General features: G+C 36.0%; 3 protein-coding genes across 3 annotated transcripts; 2 read left to right on the top strand and 1 right to left on the bottom strand.

The window, feature by feature from the left end:
- Positions 1-208: 208 nt before the first annotated feature.
- Positions 209-3,518, top strand: LOC129308568 (isoaspartyl peptidase/L-asparaginase). Its single transcript, XM_054949764.1, has 4 exons — positions 209-849; positions 1,508-1,741; positions 2,657-2,743; positions 2,879-3,518. Exons 1-4 carry the CDS (start codon positions 688-690, stop codon positions 3,362-3,364), a joined length of 969 nt encoding a protein of 322 aa, XP_054805739.1. The 5' UTR covers positions 209-687; the 3' UTR covers positions 3,365-3,518.
- A 586-nt stretch (positions 3,519-4,104) lies between these two features.
- LOC129308567 (hexosyltransferase GAUT11-like) lies at positions 4,105-9,344 on the bottom strand. Its single transcript, XM_054949763.1, has 2 exons — positions 8,826-9,344; positions 4,105-5,967 (listed from the first exon to the last, which is right to left on the bottom strand). Exons 1-2 carry the CDS (start codon positions 8,976-8,978, stop codon positions 4,513-4,515), a joined length of 1,608 nt encoding a protein of 535 aa, XP_054805738.1. The 5' UTR covers positions 8,979-9,344; the 3' UTR covers positions 4,105-4,512.
- Positions 9,345-14,758: 5,414 nt separating this feature from the next.
- Positions 14,759-15,616, top strand: LOC129309032 (zinc finger BED domain-containing protein RICESLEEPER 2-like). Its single transcript, XM_054950377.1, has one exon. It carries the CDS (start codon positions 14,759-14,761, stop codon positions 15,614-15,616), a length of 858 nt encoding a protein of 285 aa, XP_054806352.1.
- Positions 15,617-16,055: the final 439 nt, after the last annotated feature.

The following is a 16,055-nucleotide window of genomic DNA, read 5'->3' as shown; positions in this document are numbered from 1 at the left end:
GAGAAATCTGTGGAACGCAAGCATAATCGTGGAAGTGGGAGTGTGGGACCGGAATCAGTATAAAACCACAAACAGAAAAGTGACAGTGACAGTGGGAGGAGACGGTGTCCATCTCCATGTGGGTCAAATCAACAGGCCACAAACACAGAAACCATGGGAAGTCATTAATACCAATATCACTCTAATTTACTTTTACTCCGATTGTGATTCTCTTTGAAATTTAGCGCTGCATGCATTTCTACAAGGCCGAAGAGTTTATACACTACAAGTCAAGAGTATCTAATCTATCATCTCAGAAGCAGAACGCGTGAGTAATTTATTGGTAACGTTACGTCATTACGACCTAACTTTCTGGTTCAAGTGCAGAAGAAATCCAATGTACGCCATCGATGCCGTGAATCAAATCAACTTGATCACACGGTGATGAAGGTAGTCATAGATGCGACCTCGGTGGCCTCCACTGTCCGCTTCACCTGACGCCACATTCATTGTTTCCCACATTTGTGCTTTGTCCTTTTATTATGAATCAACACCCGGAATAATTGGGAATCCGCGTGCATTTCTTAAAAATATCCGTTCACTGATCTTGTCGCTTCAGTTACGCAAGCCCCTCCTTTAGCCTTTTACAGGCTTGTGCTACACGACAATTCATCCCAGTTTCAGGGCGTTGCGCGCAGCCGAGGGTACATGGGTTGGGCCGTTGCTCTTCATGGTGGTGCCGGCGACATTCCTCTCTCCTTGCCACCAGAACGCCGTCAGCCGCGCGAGGAAGCCCTCCGGCGCTGCCTTCAGATCGGTGTCGAAGCTCTAAAATCCAAAATGCCTCCCCTAGACGTGGTCGAGCTTGTGGTAAGATCCAGAACCCGCCCCCTCTATCTATCTCTTGTCGTAATTTGATCTAGCATTGCTTACGAATGATTCTGTTATGATTAGGACACTAATGTATTTTTACTCCAAATGCATGTGTTTATCGTATATCCTCAATTAAGGTCTAATTATTTAAAGCTTGAGAGGACTTTATTCGTTTTGAGAAACCTCATGAGTCAGAATGACGATGTCATAGAGTATGCTCGATCACTTTCGCTTCACATATGATGCCTTAAAAAACACTTTCGTGTTACTACGAATTAGAATACGACCAGAGCTAAAAATTACGAAGAATGTGCCATTAGATAAAGAGAAGAATATATTATATCAACGGAGATGTGAACTTGAGACCACTTTCTGTGACTGGTCACCTGGAAGTAAGATAAATTGATTCTCTCTCGGTCTCCATGAGTGTGTGAATAGAGAACAATTCCAAAGTCAGTTTTATAACAGGATTTTACAAATCCTGAGACAATTCATGGGAAAAGAGGGGCAGATCTGTGTTTCTGGGTTCTAATTCGACGTTTGAATATTGCCTGTGTGGTGCTGCAATTGAATTTTTTATTTTCAATGAGCGTGACATTGTCCTCCGTCCCTTCTCACTCTGTAACATGATCTGCCTCAAATTTTCTCTGTTTAGGTTCGTGAATTGGAGAACTGTCCACATTTTAATGCGGGCAGGGGATCTGTGCTGACAACAAAAGGCACGGTTGAAATGGAAGCTTCAATTATGGAAGGCAATACTAAGAAATGTGGAGCTGTTTCTGGGCTCAATACGGTTGTCAATGCAATATCTTTAGCTCGATTGGTCATGGAGAAGACACCTCATATATATCTAGCGTTTGATGGAGCAGAGGAATTTGCTAAAGAACAAGTGAGTGTGCGGTTTTATTACATGATTTCCTTGGGAGTCTTTTTATGTATGTTTAATTTAAGCCTCCATTCATTGATTTCTTCTTCTTTTCTTTTTTGCCGTTTGTTCCCTTTTTTGAGCAGACTCTATTGACTTCACCTCTCTCAGGATTATACACTGATTTTTAACTGTTTGTGCTAGTTCCCTGCGAAATAGAGTAACATTACTAACATATAATTAAAATGAATTCAAACAGCAACGTGTGACGATGATATAACTCCAATTATGCAATTAAGAATTTCTGCAAGTGGAATCTTGCTAACACCAATGTAACTTTAGATAACTTGGTCCACTATGTCGCGTATGTGCTGTTTGCACGCTGGACCAATTATGAGCTGGTTTGAAATTTCAGACTGGGGACGTTCTATGCAATTGAAGTTCGTTGCATGGCTTCTATTGGTTGAATGCAGAAACTAAATGTGCACACCTTGATTATGCAAGTATCTCTACTTAGAAATCTTGTTTTGACCATTGGTGTCATAAGTTAGTTTCGCAGTAGGAATCTGGTCCTTCATCGAGCTCTACTTAATACCCATGACTATTATCCAAACCGCAAAGGAGTTGTTCAAGTGGTAAAACACGCTTGAAGCCTTACCACTTGAACCCAAAGGTGGATGAAAGATGCTATAAACACTTGTGGAAGTGACCAGCTACAAACCTCAAGCAATATCAATCCCACACCAAACTGGTGTTGCGGGAATAGTCGTGAAAAACCAATAGATAAATGCAGTCTTCGCTCCTAGTGCTCTCTCCCTCGCCACTAGAACAGCATCACCATAATATTAGCCACCACGAAAGTCGCAGTAGAGTCAATTTTGATTTAAACTGAATAATCGCAATATGTATTTTATCTTCAAAGGCAATTGTGTTTTACAGGGTGTTGAGACTATAGATTCAAGCCACTTTATCACTGCGGAAAACATTGAAAGACTAGAGCAGGCACGGGAAGCAAATAGGGTTCAGGTATTCAGTTTTGCCTGTTTCTAAGAGTAGGCTGATGCTGACTATTGCTTAAAGCATGTGATATTTATGTTCCATCAATAATCTGAAATTATCTGTCCCTAAGATGTTAACATTACTTATGACTCAAATATACAGATCGATTACACTCAACCAGTCCAAAAAATTGATGCTAAGAAGGAAACACCAATGGCTAATGGTGATAGTCAATTAGGAACAGTTGGGTGTGTGGCTGTTGACAGTCATGGGAATCTGGCTTCTGCAACTTCTACTGGTGGACTAGTGAACAAAATGGTTGGTAGAATCGGTGACACACCACTCATCGGAGCCGGGACATATGCTAATGAGCTCTGTGCAGTTTCTGCCACAGGTAAAGGGGAGTCAATAATACGCGGAACTGTTGCAAGAGATGTGGCAGCCCTGATGGAGTTCAAAGGCCTATCTCTTGAAGAAGCTGCTAAATGTGTTGTTGATGAACGGACCCCAAAAGGCACTGTTGGCTTGGTTGCTGTGTCTGCAAAAGGGGAAATTGCTATCTCTTACAACACTACGGGCATGTTCCGAGCATGTGCTTCTGAAGATGGCTATTCAGATATTGCTATTTGGTCTTCTGGCCTAAATTGAGTGATTTGAAGGATTCTGCTTTCCTGGCTGTGGAAAACTGTATTTTTTACTCTGTTTATCGTTATCTCGTAAGCAAAACATGTCAGCCATCTATAATTGTTTTGCCGATCTGTGTCACAGTTAAAGGCTCGAATAATCCGTTGTTTAGGATGAAGACATGTCACCATTCCCAGTGTTGCAATAGTATCACTTTTGTTCCTTTTATAGAGAAAAGTGGAAAGCCTGAAAAAATAAAAGGAAAGTTCGAAATGACAAAAATGCTCTCAGAATAATGATTAATAAGAATATGATACTTGAAAACTATCGGCTAAAGTGCCTCTGACCTGGTCATGGCATTTGAAAACTATAAGCTGAGGCGCCATCGACATGCTTGGGATTGTAGAGAGATAAGTACGGACTAAGATTTTATACCAGTTTCCCCAAAATCACCCTCTGGGATTGTTTTATTTTAATGGTACTTATTCCCCTCTCCCTCTCCCTCCTCGTTAGTAAAGTACTTTCATCCTTTCCCTGATTGCATAAAACTGAAGCGCAGAATTCATATACTCAATTTAAGAATAGAAAAGTGAAGGCAACTATACTTTGATATCAATTAAAAATTTGGGCACTTCCTCGTCCAAAAAGTAAATATTCTCATGTCTGTTTCCAAACAGAATGTCCAGAAACACTCTTCTTGTATCAATATACGGACCAATATATTCAATTCCAAATGAAAAAATTGCATTATAACATGCAAGAGATGGCAAATGAAAAAATTGTTTCCGCTCAATTACATTACAATTTGAAGGTGCTGAAAAATTATAAGAATTACTAAAGAATTCTGCAGCATGCAGAAGGGGAAGATAACTCCCAAAAAGAGAAAAAAAATAATAATAAAAATCTCCCACGTCTCTTAACCTAGCATGTTTGAACTTTCTAGTATAGAAGCATCATTTTTCCTTCTTTTGGGATATTGTGGCTCTGACTGAAAAGGTGAAAGCCACAAAAAAAAAAAAAGAAAAGAAAAAAAGAAAAGGAAACTCCTAGAAAAATCAAGATCGTGTACTTCTGACACTACACTGAGGCAACCATGTAACCGAGGTGTTAAAAAAAAAAAAACCAAGAAAATATAGAGATTGCACAGTTCTTCAACTATCAGATAGTGCATTTCAACCTGTGGCACAATCTTGGAGATAAGGGTGACTTTGATTTATGTACCGATCCCACAGCAGCTTGTACTTGCTAACAGCCAACTTCAGCCAAGGCTTCATGTTCCCATTGAAGTGAATGACTGCTGCACTTTCTATCAGGCGATGATCAATATTTACGTCGTTCCCCAATCCTAAAACATGCCATCTCCTGTCAATTATCTCTGTCAGACCATAAAAACTTAGAAGACCAGGAGGTAGAGTGCCCAGATTCCAAAGTGACCCATCAGCATTCTGCTCTTGCCAATAATGATATCTTGCAGTCACGTCTGCTTTCCTCCAGGCAACCAAGTCAAAAACGTTCATACCAAAAGCCCACCCACACGCCTGAGGATCATATTTTGAGCTTATGATCGGATTTGAGAAGTTGAGATACTTGTAAAAACGATGAAATACTTCAAGACAAGTTTCCACTGCACCATTCACATTCCCATGCAGATCCAATGAGAAAAGAAGGGTCAGATCCTGCTGGACAACAACATCATCATCCAGGAATAGAACCTTCTCAAGCTGTGGATATATCTCAGGGATGTAGAACCGAAGATGATTCAGTAATGACAAATACTTAGGATTATGCAGTTTTGCTTCAACATCTAAATCTTTATATGCTCCAAAATAGAAGGCTCGTGAATCTGCATTGAGGAGTTGCTTGACAACTGGAGAATAAGATTCATTTAACCAATGAAAATTCTCAACATTCTGCACTTCTATGGTGGCCCCTCTAAAGTCATTAATTAGGAACCATGCTTGCATTGCTCCATAATTGACGCCATTAGTAACAATGTGAAAGACCAACTGTTTTGGATGGTCAGCATTCAAGACTGTGGAATTCACAACTACAGAAGTAGCAAGCACATTATCTGAAAATATGCAGAAATGATAGAGATTGTTGTCCGTTAGATGTGGAGATTTTCTCTTCTGATCTGCAAGTTCATGTAGGGATGGCATTTTGACCCAATCTGTCATAAGTTTGACGTGTAGGCAATGAAGGCTCTTGGGTAGTCCTTCAGCTACTACTTGGCTAAAAAAGTTGCCTTGGACTGTTGCTGAATGTGCTCGGTCTTCAAGAAATTGAATACGCGACTTCATTGTCATTATTGTGGTTGCAACATCATAATGAATATCTTGTGCCTTGAAAATCAGAGAAGACAGGCTTTTTATAATTGGCTCTGCTTGCTCAAATGAAATGGGCTTTCCTGTCATGGCAGCTTTAGAAAGCAAAAGCTGACAACTTCTTATCTTTGAGCTAAGCTCCCAGGCTAGGTGAAGGTTATTGTGCTCTTTGGAAATTATCACATAAGCCTTGGCCAAAATCATTTGTTCTGCTAGCTGCCGTGAAAATGAGGTTACACTTGATATTTCTTCTGTAAAATTCAAACTATCCTTATCAGTGGGTTCCGTTATTTCATCTCTCTCCTGAAATTGCAAAGGAATGTCGCTTAGTGCTCAGAATTGCCAAGAAGAAAGCAGTTAAATACAATGAGTTATATCATTTAGTTAAGACTATGAGTTATTCAGTTATTTGGACTACAAAACACGACTGTAACATCTATGTCCATGACAGAATATCAACAGCTACAGTTGCATATGTAAAAATGGAATGTAAAGATGCATCAAATGTCAAAGGTCCTCGTCTTTTATTCAAAAGCTATTTAGGTGACTTTCCACAGCCATCTCGGAAGACATCACCATTGACCAAATCCTTCCTCCCCTTATCCATTCCATAATTGTTAAGGCCACCCAGTCATGTTAACATTTCATTCTTTCTGCTTCAAGTGACCAATCACTCAACTTTTATAATATTAGCAGGACACCTTGGCATATAAACCTTTTCCTATAACATGTATATGCAATAGAAGAATTTGAATGATGAGCTCCATATTCATGAAAAAACTTCCATAAGTACATGATATCATTTATGACATTTTATGGATCTTACTAAATGATTCCAAAGAAATTAACAACAGCAGGAATACCATAATGCTTGCAACAATGAAAATAACAAACAGGATAACTTCATAGCTGCAACACAACGTTGAAACACGGATCACCTTTGCTACACAAACAATTTAACTAGATTTCCGGAACAGATCAAATGAATATGTTATACATAAGAAATGTCATTAACAGGACACAATTAAATCAATAATAGATTGAAAATAAGTTATTGCTGTTGAAACAGACTAGAAGTTCTGTTGGCATGAAGAAAAGATGGCACGATTCTATTTGGAAGTATCAATGACCTAATGCATAAAAATTCCTGTGGACTGGGTGGTGTCAGAGTCATGCAGGTTTAACAGTTGGCAATGGTGATACGTGGGGCCTGTTTATCATAGTAGTCATAGTGACTAAATGAATTCTACCAAAAATATTAGTTCAATCTCTTTCCCTTTAAAGGCCCCCAACAATAAAGTTGTTTCCTATCCTTATGCACAACACATTCATATAGTAAAAGCTTGGTGATTTAATCAAAAGCTTTCTTTTTCTTCTCTTTTGGTACAAATTACAAACACAAACGCCAGAGACTAAGAGTACCAAAATTACTAGTAAGTTGACCCAGCATTACACTCAATTACATGGAAAATTGACCAATAAATAAGCTGGCTAGTAACAAGAAAAGTGTACTTTGTTCCAAAATTTCAAATAACATATAAACAGAGAAAATATTCAAACAATAATTAAAAAAAAATCCAGGGGGTTTTCTGCCTTCTCGCATGTCACACAGTGATAGAATCATAGAATAACTAAGCATATTTCAAGGAGACAGTTCAGAATTTAAGAGGAATATCATTTGCAATAAAACAAAAGATTGTACAATCAAAAGATCAAAAAACGCAATGCCAACAGTTCAAAGATAGTACAAAGGAAAACACACCATGATGTCCATAAAACAAAAATCATCCACCAAAAGGGAAGGGAAAATGTAATTAATTGAAATACAAGTCCTATTCTTTTTTTCCGCAGCAACATGTCTTATGGCTAGAGAAAAACTTGAGTCGCCGCTCAAAGTACTGGACCATTGCCTGGGCATCAGCCTTGTGCCCAAAATACATCACAGTGACAAGAAGATCCATCAACACTAAACTAAACTTGATTAAAAGAGAAAACAACAAAAAGTTGTTCCATCATCTGATAAAATTTAAATTTGGCTTACCATTTGATCATATATGCATGCACAAAATCCTCAAATTCCATTGCATTTCATCATGTCAGTTATTCTATGAAACAAAGAACTAAATCTAAATTTATTTATCTGAAATTTCAGTTCTTTGTTAGAGATGATGTCATGGATCAAAGCTAATATTGTATTGTTGGCTGCAACCACCTCTGACCCAGTAGAGGAACAGAAGCTGACTCAAATTGGGACCAGAGAAATATCACACAACCCGTTCCATCTTGATTTGATTAGCCATGGATTAGTCTCCAAGAAATTACAAAAAAATCCGTTTAAAGATTAACGGAAGATCATGTGCTGAAGTAGAGATACATGAAAGTAAAGAAGTTATGATCATAAACTCAAAATTGAAAAGTTTACTAAATAAATAAAAGAAGCTTATGTTTAACATCATTAATCAATAACTACCTTTGATTCCTCACATACAACAAAGACCATAAGCACAGTCGCATATTCCATACAGTCTAGATATAAGAAGGAAAGCAAGAAGAAGAAACAATATGAGCTACTGACTAATTTCAGTCTGCAAATATGAGACTTCTGGATGTAAAGCAATGGAAAGTGCAAATGATTCAGATTCTTGATTACACTCGATCCTCATTGAAAGCAAAACGCACTTAATACTAAAATGTAACTGCATTATAAAACAGAACACTACAGCTAAGCGGCAGATAGTAGCCAAAGTCAATTCTATCATTTCAAGAGCATTCAGATTCTACTGATTTGAAATGCTGACGTAACTAGGACTCCTCATACACCAATTTCATAATGGGAAGCGTCAAACACGAGCTAATTGTTAGAAGTTAATACGGTTAACACTTATCAAACGATTCCGATCAATTAATCAATTAATTAATAGAAAAAGCTATTCATAGAACTTTGTGTATGAATGAATAAGATTTGAAGACTACGTAAGGAGGAACCCTGAAAAACCAACAACACCTTTTCAACGTCACACAAAAACTATGAAACCAATTCAAACAGCCAGTGGTTCTGATATTTAAAAATGCTTTGTCTATTAACTAAATAACGGGCGCAATAAAAGAAACATGTATGTAGGGGGGGAACAAGAAACATGCGGCTCCTCTGTTTTTCTTACCAGAAAGGCAAGCTCGACCCGATCTTCATGGTGATTGTGTTGTACAATAAACAAGACAAAGCCTGCTACACAGAACAAGCCAAGAAGCAACCAGATCCAACATGAAAACCTCCGTCGAACCGGGCGCCGATACTCGGCCGCCCGTCGTCGCATTTTTCACCGATTGCGTCCACAATTCACCACCGAATCAAGGATTCAGAAAGACCCATAATATGGATTGGGTTGGTTTTGCAACCCACAAAAGAACGAGAAAAAGATTTTTTTTCATAGAGATATCACTCTACGCCCTTCTTAACCTTCATGGTGCACACCATGTAATGATCCAGTTCACGCATTTTCTTTGGACAAGGAATTGAAGAAGCAGGAATCAGAAAAACAGTTGGCTTTGTTCACGAAAGGCCAATGGAAATGGTGATCAGTTCATTTTTAGTGACAGTAAATCGAGTAGAGAATAAATCAATTTAAAAAAAGAAAGAAAGAAAGAGAAAGAAACTAACCGACGTTCTGCGCGAGAGCTCACTGCAAGAGCCCGGGGAGCGCAGGAGAAGGCCCAAGAATAATAAAATTAAAATTAAAAAAATCACAAGTTTTTATTATTTAAAAAATAGAGCTGCTTTGGTTGTATAAAAACTAAAAGAGTAAAAGAAAAATAAATAATAAATACATTATAAACCTGGTTTATACGTCATCCTAAATGAAAAGGGTAAAAGGGATTAGTTTTAAACGGATGATTGAAAATTTATGTTTACATAAATGCACGTTCTACCTATGCGGTTGTGAAATTTTGCCAAGCAAATATTAGTGTAAACGACCATTATTTGTAATTTTTAATTTCAGCTGATATAATTGATTAAGCTTTTTGATGAAATTAAAAATATTTATATTTAACTCAACTTACAATGAATCAAAGTACTTTTATTCATATTTTAAAACATCATAAATTAATTAATTATATTTCAAGCCTTATGAATAAAAAATCACATTAGAAAAGCTATAGAATTTTCAAATTTCAATTGCTATCCTAGAAATTAAATGGATGATAAAAAAAATATTTTTATACAATGGAATCTATCCTTATTTTATGTCGTTTAGATCAAATTTATTTTATTTGCATTTTGTTGTTTTATTATTTTAATATTTTTTTGATATAATTATCCATTATTAGGACCATATTAGCAACAAAGCTCTTCCAACAAGTATTTAATATAGCTACATACTTAAGACTCGAACTGAAAACCATTAGTTAAGCTAGCACAACTTCTTATTAATTGAGTTATGTGCTCATTGGTAATTTAATATTTTATTCTAAGTAGTCAAAATATAATTTATTGAAGGATCAAAGATCATATGCCTAATTCTTGAAAGGATCAAGATTCTAACAAATGTAGATTTTCAGTAAATAACTGTTTTGTTTGTAATTAATTAAAGAGTTAATGGGTATTTTAGATCCTAAATCATTGCACGAATAATATCATAAACCCTGAACTCCTAAAATATATAAAAACTCCCATTAATTTTTAAATTTCAAGCAATTGAAACCCTGCCGTTAAAGTAGAAAAAAATAGCCATTATTTTTAAGAGCCAAGATAAGAGCCATATCAGTGTGTGACTAGGCTCACAATTACAAAAGTAATAGTTATTTTCTCTAACTTAAAAGTGAGGTTTTAGGCATACAAAATTTAAAAGTTAAAGAAAGTTTTTGCACATTTCAAAAATTTAAAGTCCATGATGTTATATTTTAAGATTTAGAATGCTCATTAACTCTTAATCAAATAACATATAATTCATTTTATTATTATAATTAAAAGTATATTGTTGTCCTGTTTCAATTAAAAAAACATTATATACTTTTGTTTCATACACAGCTAGAGTGATAGATTGTAAATCACTAAAAGAATAAGCAATGAATTATATATATTGCTAAGATTACTGTAAGGATTCATTCCATCGGTAGATAATCCAAACCTAGCTCATTGCCAAGTTCAAGAAATAATTGATTAATTTTCTTCCATTGAGTAGAATCGACTAGATGTCAGTGTTTTTCATTTGATATCTTCTGCATGCCACTTTAAGTTCTTCACATCATTTATATTTACAAACAACTATTTGAATCTTGGTATAATTGAAAGATATCATATTGCCTTTGCAAGAGCTCCCTCCTTTGATATCATGATGCCTCACATTTTGGACACTTCTCCTCCCCTTCGAGCTTTTTTTTTGTATAATAAGAAATAATTAGGACATCCGTGTATCTTTTTATACTTCATACCTATTAGTCATAAGATCTTCTTAGCATTACAGTAATAATCTAGTAGAACATTGCTTTTCATAAATATTTATTGAAGCAACTCTAGCAATCATATAAAATTCTTGTCACTTCACCTACCTCTTGCCTTCAAGGTAACCAATTTTGACATCCTAAACAATAGATTAAAATTGGTGCACCCTAAGTATAAGGTCTTCTCCGCATCAGCGTACGAGTTATCATACATGAGTTCTCGCTCAAAGGCTTCTTCCCCAACATCACAATCATGTCCCCTAATCGATCATCATTTATATCTGCTTCATTATCAATGTTATCAACTTTCACATATGAAACATACTATTATAATTTTTCAATCGTTCTCCATGCCAAATTCATACCATATAATTTTTGCAAATTCTATCACAAATCAAATGTTCTCTAATTTTGACAACACCTAGTCTTCTCTCATTCAAGCAATTTACACTAGGACAATAGAACGTCTCACTATTGGAAATAGCTTTGTTCTTAGCAAAGTCCAAAAACTCTTTCCTCTCATTATCATACTCATCACTCATTTGTCTAGTATTTATCCAAAAACAATCTATATGTTACTACCTAAAGAAGAATATTTAGAACGAATGGGTTACCACCTTCAAACTGTTTTAAAAATCTAAATTCTTAATTCACCTAAGAGTTGAGTAATTTAGGGAAAATAATAAAGTTTAAAAAAATTTTGGCAGAGTCTTCCTTAAAAACTAAACCTCCCACGGCCTTGTACAAAATTTTACAAGAGAAAATCATGATTTTATACCAAATAAATGATTGCTTGCAACAACCTAAGGCTTTATGAAGTTACTAACAATGCTCTCAGCAACAATCAATATTAGTAACAATTAAATTTGAAACAATTTAAGGAAAAGAATGAAATTAAAAAAATTTGGCAAAATCTCCCTTAGAAATTGAACTTCTAAAAATTTTAGAAGCAAAAAATACACAATTTTATATGCTTAAACAATGTCAACAACAACAATAATTTGATTACATGCAATAACCTAAGGCATTAAACAGCCATTAACAGCATTCCCTAGCAAGCAATTATATAAAAACTAATTAAAAATAATTAACCAAAATATTTAACAATAGCTAAAGTAAATAACTAATTAAAAGAATTAATCAAAAAACAAAAAAAAATAAATTAAAATTAAAAATTAAATTAAACTATCATCATTAGGGGTGAGCAGACAACCTGCAACCCGTGGGACCCGCCTGAACCCGTTGAAAACGGGCGGGTTTGAACCCATTTAATAAAGAAAAAAACGGGCGGGGTTAAAAAAATAGGCTAGCCCATTTTTTTTGTAAATGGGCGGGACGGGCTACAGGTTAGCCACCGGGCTACCCGTCCCGTCCTGTTTTAAATTTAAAAAAAAATTTGGTCCAGTCGTCAGACTCTAGAGAGCAGAGACAGAGGTCAGAAAGTGCAACTGTAGGCAGACCTAAGGCTAAAGTATAAATGCCTAAACTTGCGTGATTTTCCCTCTTAAATCAAAAGAAAAAAGGCAAAAAAGAAACCCTCGTGACTCGTCCCTCTCGGACGCTTCTCAGTTCTCAGTTCTCACCGTCTCAGCTTCTCTTTCTCCCTCGGTTGCAATCTTCAAATCTTATCTTGCAGAGATGCATACTCGCTCACTCTGAATTGCACCTAAAGACTCTGAACTTTAAAGCCTCCTCACCTCGGCTCTTTGCTCACTTGCATCTAAAAATGGCCTCTACATCTGTTGCTCGCTGCTATTGTTAGTCACTCGCACTGGCTTTCTCTTTGCTCGCTCCCTCGCAAGTTGCAATCTCAGATTCTCAGTGACAGTGCGGTAGCCAATAGTGCCTCACAGTTCACATAGCCACTGACTCATACTCAGTCACAGAGCCATAGACTCCTGATCAAGCAGTTCACACTATTCATTCACCCTCACACCGGCAGCGCTCACTCAGGCTCATGGCTCATAGCTACTCGTGCTTAGCTTTGACTCTTGCTCAGACCCACTCCTACTCAAAGTCGATCCCATCTTTCCTAACACCGCCCTCGTTTCTACTTCATCAGTTTATTATGCTCATCCATCTCTGCCTGATAAGCCAAGGAAGACCAGGTAAGTTAAGTTTTAACTCTATAATTGTAGTGATAATTCTTCGATTCTACCTCTGATCTGGATTTTGGTGATTGTATCAGTATAAGTATAGTTATTTTTTAGGCTGATTATCTCTAATTGCTGTGATTGTGACTTGTGCAATGTGCATGAAAGACAATTGAGTATGATGATATATATTAATTTTTTGTTTATTTTGATTAAATTATCTGATATTCTGATTAAATGGTGCCCTGATTAAATTTTTAGTTTATACGCATAAGTACATTGCCTGACCCATATTATGCCTGAATGAAATTATATGATTTTGTTTATATTATAACCTTAAGGGATTGCATGATTGATTGGAATAATTGTGCCTTCCTAATTTTTTCTATTGATGTTATAATTGTTTTTAGAATTTAAAAAGATGAGCAACATCCTAACCCTTAAAGCAAATGTGGAAGAAGGTGATGTTGAAACTAGAGCTACTGCAACATCACCCAGTCCTACTACTCGAGTAGAGAATGCCATAAATAATGAGGGACAAAAACAAGAACCGGTTAGGAAAAGGAAGAAGCAAAGATCTAAAGCTTGGAAGCATTTTACAAGGATACCACTTGAGCAAACAAAAGAGAAGCATCGGGACTAAAGCACTTTGGTGGCATTTTGAAAAGTGCCCAAAGAATCCAAACAAAGCCAACAAGACAACACAGTCTTTATTCTCTATTACTTTTAGCTAAACAATGTCAACATAATTGTTCAATCAAGAGTGGTGCAAGAAGGATCTTGCAAAATTTATCATAAAAGATGAGATACCGTTTAGAGTTGTGGAAGGAGAGGATTTTAAAGATCTATTGCATGGACTTGAGCTTAGATTTCAAATCCCTTCACGATAGACAGTTCCTAAGGATTGTTACAAGCTACATCTTGAAGAAGCAAGACATTTAAAGAAATATTTTAAGAAATCTAAAGTCCGTGTGTCCCTTACCACAGATTGTTGGACTTCAATCCAAAATGCCAACTATATGTGCTTGACTGCTCACTGGATTGATGAGAATTGGACATTACAAAAATGAATTTTGAATTTTTCTGTGATTGAAAATCACAAAGGAGATACAATTAGGAAGGAAATTGAGGGATGCTTATTTAGTTAGGGTATTGACAAAGTATTTACCATTACAGTTGACAATGTTTCTTCCAATGACACTGCAATTGCATATTTAAAAAAACATTTGAGGGAATGAAATGGCCTTGTGTGTGATGGAGAGTATATGCATATGTGGTGTGCTACTCACATTTTAAATTTGATTGTTTCTGAAGGATTGAAGGAAATGAATAAGTCCATTGAACTCATTCGGCATGCGATAAAGTTTGTTAGATCTTCTCTAGTAAGGCTGTATAGATTCAAGGAGCTCATGGGAAAGCAAATAATTGATTCAAAAAGTTTGCTTAGTATGGATTATCCCACTAGGTAATTTTAATTATTGTTATGAATTGTTAATTAATGTTTATTTTTTTAATATTAATCAAGCTTTGTTTATGTTGTTAGGTAGAATTCAACATACATTATGTTGGAAAATACTGTGAAGTTCATTAAGGTTTTTGATCGAATGGAGGAAGAGGATAAAGATTATAATAAATACTTCAAAAAGAAAGTTGAAGAAAAACCTCCTAGTCCATATGATTGGGGTGTTGCAAAGGAGTTTATAGTCTTCTTGAAGCTGTTTTACTCCATGACTTTAAAATTTTCTGCATCAAATTTGGTGACATCCAACACATGTTTTCAGCAAATAGTTGCAATGCAAACCAAGCTTAAGAAAAGTGCAACTAATTCTAGTGCTCTATTGGGTGACATGGTGAGACGGATGCAAAGTAAGTTGGATAAGTATTGGGGTAAGGCAGATAACATGAATCTGTTGTTGGTGATAGCAGTGATATTAGACCCTGAATATAAATTTAAATATGTCCAAGTTGCTTTGAAAAATATGTATTATGAGCCCATGCAACGTGAGCTAGTCACAAAAAATGTCATGGATGTCTTGCATAGCTTATATGAGGAATATTCAAAGGATGCCTCTGATGGTGAAGCTTCTCAAACTCAAGCAAGAGCAGAGCATGGAGATAACAATATTGGGGGGAATCAAGTGTCAATTCTCGATGATGATGTCTTGGTAGTCATGGATGATGAAACAATAAGACAATTTTATACAATTGCAAGCACTGAACGCCAAGAGGAAAAAAATTTAGAGGTGGGTGAATATTTTCGTGCTAAGTTAGTTGCTTCTCGTGATCTAAAATTTGATGTTTTAGCTTGGTGGAAAGTGAACGCTTTCAAGTATAAAGTCTTAAGTTTGATTGCACGTGATGTTTTGGCTTTACCTGTCTCTACTATGTCTTCAGAATCTACCTTTAGTACGGGAGGTTGAGTATTGGATACTTCTAGGAACTCCTTATCTGCAAAGATGGTTGAGGCACTCATTTGTGGTCAAAGTTGGCTTTCTCAACCTACTTTCAAATTGAAAGAGCTTGATGTTGATAATTTTGATGAGTCTGATAATCTTATTATTGGTAATTTCATTAACTACTTTATATTACTTTATATTGTTCAAATGTTAATGAATATGATTTTCTTAACTTGTTTTGTAGAGGAAGAATCAGGGACTCAACGTTCAACCATTTCTAGTGATTCTGAAGATGATGATGATGATGATGATGATGATGATGATGATGATGATGACGACGACGACGACGACGACGACCTAATGCAAAATTAGACATGTGGTTGATTGTTTGAAGAACTTTTTTCACTTATTGTTTAGTTGTGTTGTTGCCTTGTGACAAGGCTACTTGTTTTGGATTTTTGCT

The sequence above is a fragment of the Prosopis cineraria genome, unplaced genomic scaffold (assembly GCF_029017545.1).
Source record: "Prosopis cineraria cultivar Desert tree isolate PC_DT_omini unplaced genomic scaffold, ASM2901754v1 PC4, whole genome shotgun sequence".
NCBI classification, from domain to species: domain Eukaryota; kingdom Viridiplantae; phylum Streptophyta; class Magnoliopsida; order Fabales; family Fabaceae; genus Prosopis; species Prosopis cineraria.
Note: the sequence above shows the minus strand (reverse complement) of the source record. Positions and strands in the feature narration are given on the sequence as shown.